The sequence below is a fragment of the Rhea americana genome, unplaced genomic scaffold (assembly GCF_003343005.1).
Source record: "Rhea americana isolate MKP2758 unplaced genomic scaffold, rheAme1 scaffold_105, whole genome shotgun sequence".
NCBI lineage: Eukaryota > Metazoa > Chordata > Aves > Rheiformes > Rheidae > Rhea > Rhea americana.
In genome coordinates, this window is record NW_028185095.1 from 2690440 (window position 1) to 2695806 (window position 5367).

Here is a 5367-nt window from a genome sequence, read left to right on the forward strand (position 1 = left end):
TTTTTTCTTTTTTCTTTTCTCCCCTTCTTTTATTAGAGACCCATTAAGAACAGGGATGGGAACATCTCCAGTGCATGTTGTTCTTCAGTACTATGTTAATAGGATAATACAAAGCATGTGAAATGAGTCTGGGTAAACTAGACTGTTGAAACAAGCTAGTCCAGAGGATAGSTTTAAATAGGACACAGCTTAAGTAAATGCACAAAAGCTAAACACATCTGTATGTAATAGCAGCAATCATGAAAGAAGAGCAAATCATCAGTTTTAAAAAAAATAATGTAACTTATTTTTTCTCATAACATAAAATGATGCTTCATTATCTAGAATTTAGCTGCCTAGTATTTGGCTAGCTAAATAATCCCTGGATAAAACTTTTTTCCAATATACTTAGGCACCATCCCCATAACACATTTCTGTTTACTTCTGTCAGAGTTGAATAACACTTTTAGTCATTCATTCTCCCTCTCCTTAAACATTTTTTCACTCTTTTTATTTATTTATTTTAAGAACAGTTATCTGTCTTTTCTTCAAGTTCCTCTCTTGGATCTGATTCAGGAAAAAGCTTTACATATGCTTCACTTAATTTCATTTAATGTGTATTGCTTTGGCTTACATAACACTATGTTAAACCACTGAATATGCCCTTTGGTTTGTGCTGGTAAATATCAGTGCACCTCTTAAGGTTGCCAAATTGCACCCTTCTAGTGATGCTGTAGTGATAAGATTATGCTCAGTACTTTTTGCCCATTTTTCATATCTCAGAAAATATGTAGAATATAAGCTTTGTCCAAAGTTGTTGTTTTCTTTTTTTTGTTTTTTTTTGTTTTTTGTAAATCTTTCCTCATGAATCAATGAGAGATGGAGAAAGACTAAGGTAGTGTCATGTGTAAGTCATTCAAAATACAGGTATTTTTACATGAAAGAGTTGTAATTAAAAATATTTGTGAGATGAGTCTTCATTTTACTTTGGTGCTTTTTATTTTGACAAGCATGGAAATATAAGTACAGTAATTTTTAAATTGCCAAAGTTTAAATATGTACCATTTATGATTAATTAGGTTTCCTACTTTGAGATTTATTTGGACAAAATAAGGGACCTACTTGATGGTAAGTTTTTTCATTTCTATTCCTTAAGTGACTAAGTGGTTTTGTGATTTTAGTGATTTACACTAGGGATTTAAATTTAAGCTATTTGACTGAGTTTACCAAAGAAAATTTTGCGTTTTAAGTCGTATGATTCTCTGGCTCTTGTGCACCTACTTCTATGATGCTTGATCATAAGATTAGTGAGTATAGAGTTTTTTTACAGAATGGGCTGAATCATATAAACCACCACGGAATTTTAGTGCACCCTGCATGTCTGAGCCTCATTGGTGATGCATATTCTTATGGTGAAATTATAACTGAAAATAAGAAATGCAATGTTTTGTTAAAGTTTTTGGTTAAATTTAGAGTATGTTCAGCTCAAGTTTWTTTTTGCTTTACTTTTGCTAGATAGTTACTTGAGCGTTGTCTCTATTTTACCAATTGTGTGTCTATGCATGCTTACTGTATGTTGCAGAAAGCAATTTGTGCTTGTTGATTCAGTCTGAAGTGAGAAATACRTACTAACAGTAACATAAAAAAGTAATGTGCATTGGAGTGGTTTGAGTCCTTGTTCTTCTGTACCTTTTGAAATTCTTACAGACCAATTTGGGTTTCTTTAAAGCAGTATTTAACTTACTGATCTCAGCATTAAACAAAATCTCTGTGCTGTAAGGTTTCTTTAAAGAAAAAAATCATGGTTTCTGTTATGTAAATTTGTATACATAAAAAGTGTAATCACTTCCCACTCCTTATAAGTTACAAATTTAATACATTCAGATTATCTGTCATGCCTGTAGTTGACACATTTTTACTTGTGGAATATTTATAATGAACTGCATCTTTCTTCCTAGTGTCAAAAACGAACCTTGCTGTACATGAAGATAAAAACAGAGTTCCATATGTTAAGGTACAAGAGAACTTTGATGCTTGTTTTCTGTTCTTTCTCAGATAACCAATATAGGCATTTATATACAGCTCTCTGTTTGTATCCTGATRTGTTTGAGGTGATTCATCTCACGCATTCAAAGTCTTGGATGTTGAAGTAATATTAGTCCCTGAATTTAGAGTTTCTTGAAATATTAATGGGTTTGAATCATTTATGTTTGCTTTATTTTCCTGACTTGAAACACTTTTGTTATAAAGGTGTTAAGATTTAAGTATTCATATTTCTATTTCATGTTGGTTATGAAAGAGAACATCTTGAAGGATTTTTTTCTTTAATATTATGTTGCGTAGATGCTGTGATCTTACAACATTTTAGAACAGATTTGTTRGGTTAGGAATATGTCAGTTGTTTTATAGCTTCCTGTGCCTTCACTTAGATTGTACATGTAAATGTGAATTGTACTTGTGAACATATGTGACCTTTAATACACATATAATATTGTTTTGTGTATTCTGATTCTCAGGAGAGGGAAAAAAAATTCCCGTGGTAATACCATGTTAGAGAAGGAGGACAGTGCGTCTTGTCCTTTAGATTGAGCGAGAAGAACTAATCTGACTATGTAATCTAATCCAAATTAGTAGTCTGAATATATAGTCTTATTCCATGTGTTCAAGTAGTGACACTTGCTTCCGCTGCGTATTTGGATTTGACTGACTCCTTCACCCTGTGAAAGAAAACGTTCTCTTGGGTTATCTCAGCAAGTCCTGCTGAAGTTGATACAAAGGCATGTTTTGACCCACTGCCTTACTAAAATTCATATTAGAGGTTACTTCTTTTTTTATTTGTTAGCACTAAATGTTATTCTTGATGGCTTTTGGAGTAGTAGTACACTTACTAACCTTTTCTGTGTTCAATTTTTAGGGATGTACAGAAAGATTTGTATCTAGTCCTGAAGAGGTTTTGGATGTCATTGATGAAGGAAAAGCTAACCGTCATGTAGCTGTTACAAGTAAGTAATCTAAGGAAGCTTTTCTGTCTACTAAGCACTGGTTATTGTTGCTTTGTAATGGTGTATTGATTATTAGCATTCACAAAGTACATAAAATTAGTGCACCATTAGATCTTTCACTCAAGTATATTAACACTAAAAAATGACTAGAACTATATTTATTTTGCAGCAGCTTCACAGCATACAGAAACATTTGTTGAGTTTCATCTTCGAGAACATCCAAATTTAACATGTGCCACTAGATATGAAAAGTCCATTTCTGTTGTTACGCATAGATCCTGAAAAAATATGTATAACCAAACGTGTATACACACACGTACATATGTATGTATATTAACATTCTTTTCTGTGCTATACGTCAAGAGTTCTGAGGAGTTCATTGGTCAAAGTGGCAAGCAAAGATTGCAGAGAAATTACTTTTATTCCAGAATGAAATCCTGTTCTTTGCTATTGTCATACTCTGCCTGTATATCTCTTGTGACTTATCCCAGTGAGGCAGTGGCTTGGGCTGAGCTCCAGTGATGGCAAAACAAACAAATCTTTCTATGTAAATAAAAATCACTTCAGCCTGTGTCAAACTTGTATATAGCCTAGCTAGCTCTATGATGATAAAAAAGGGCAGATGTCTTTGGCCTTTTGCCCAGTTTATATTGCAAGATGTATTTGATCTAAGCAGTGAGCTTAGCAGAAGCTCAACTTGAAAAGAAAAGAACAAAAAACCCCACAAAATTTGAGTTTTATGATGCACTTGGTAACTCCTTTCTCTCTTCTCTAGTTTTTTACTTTGATAAATACCACATTGTTTCTGTTTTTCCTTGCCTTTCTTACCGTATTAATAGAAATGCAGTCTCTCTTTTCCTGGGTAAGGTTTACTCCTTTGGGTTTTGCTATTGTCCTTAACAAAAAGAATCCAAATCTGTCTCTTGGTGTGGTGTTTATCTGCTGCATTTGACACACACAAGTTCAGACAGAAGTTTGTCAGAGAATGTGCTCTACCAAGACTGAAATTGAGGAGTGGCAAAAAGCAAATTTGGAAATGCAACAGAAAAACTGAGTTTGGAGATAGAGGAGAAAAGGGGAGTTGAGACTGTGGATTGGGAAGGATGGCAGTGGGTCTATGGTAACTGAGAAAACAGAACAGAGGAAATGGAGGAAAAGCTGTTTTCCTGGTTCTTAATGTTTTTTTCTCTTTGCTGCTTTTTGAAGCTTTAAGCATAGTATGGTTACCACTGAATTTAGAATTTTCTGAGCTGCAGAACACTGCAGTTGCCTGTGTTCTACCTGCCATGTGGGTGAAGGAGGAATTTTTGTTTGTTTGTTTTAACTTACAGAAGCAATAAAAATCACTCTGAAATTCTAATTAAAATAGTATGTTTTTGATGAAAACATTTCCTAAATTTTGGGGAAAAAATCAGTCTCAGTCCAGGATGATGAAATTAATTGCTAATTGTAGGTCTGCATTCTAAATAGCCTCTGTTATATCATAGCTGCATTTTCTGTGCAGTGTATCCTTATTAGCAAGTACAAAAGGAGAGAACCTTTATTTTTGCTTGTACCCATGAAATGGCATTTCATTACACTTAATGTTCTTTCCCCTGCCCCTCCTCCCTCTTCTCTCCCCATAATTTCTAGTTAAATTATTAGTCATTTTATTTTCCTTCAGGGGAGAAGGAGGAAAAAAAATCCCAAAACACAATTTAAAAGCTTTTTTCCAAGGCTGTCATTTAACATGAATCTAGTTAAATTGCTCATGTCAGGAAAACGTAAGAGCACATTCTGTAGTGTGCAAGTATTAGTTGCTGCTCTTGGTGTGGACTCTGCTCTCAGTACAGTTGTACTTATAGGTGAACTCCTTTATTTTTGAGTTCATTAGTCTTCGGCTTGTTAGAATGAAGTAATTTCTTGGCAAATTTAAAAAGTATTTAAACAAAACATTTGAAATGTGATTGCTCTGTAGATATGAATGAACACAGCTCTAGAAGCCACAGTATCTTCCTCATTAATATTAAACAAGAAAATGTGGAAACTGAGAAGAAACTCAGTGGAAAGCTTTACCTGGTAGACTTGGCTGGAAGTGAGAAGGTAATCTTTCTTTTTTCCTAAACTGTGCTCAGAGATATTAGTGGGGTCACTACACTGAAAATGCAAGTGTGTGTGTCACTGTAAAACTACGCTAAGTATAGTTACAGAAATTTTACAGAAGTCTTSAGTGTTATCATTGGTATGCCTTTTTCTCCAACTCATTTAAAAAACAGTACACCCCAAAAAACAGATCAGAAATGTTTGTGAATTGCAAAACCATGATCTGTAATATCATGAAGTGGGTTGAACTAGCATACTTTCATGTGGCTTCACCTGTTATGAGTCTCGTGTAAAAAAAAAAAAA

General features: G+C 33.9%; 1 protein-coding gene across 2 annotated transcripts in view; it reads left to right on the top strand.

Moving 5' to 3' along the window:
• The window catches only part of KIF5C (kinesin family member 5C), a 94889-nt gene that overhangs the window by 39767 nt on the left and 49755 nt on the right, over positions 1-5367 (top strand). For both annotated transcript variants that reach the window (XM_085308680.1, XM_085308672.1), the window contains exons 5-8: positions 1059-1107; positions 1938-1993; positions 2894-2981; positions 4939-5063. In XM_085308680.1, coding sequence (XP_085164806.1) covers positions 1059-1107; positions 1938-1993; positions 2894-2981; positions 4939-5063 — 318 coding nt within the window. The remainder of the gene's footprint in view (positions 1-1058; positions 1108-1937; positions 1994-2893; positions 2982-4938; positions 5064-5367) is intronic.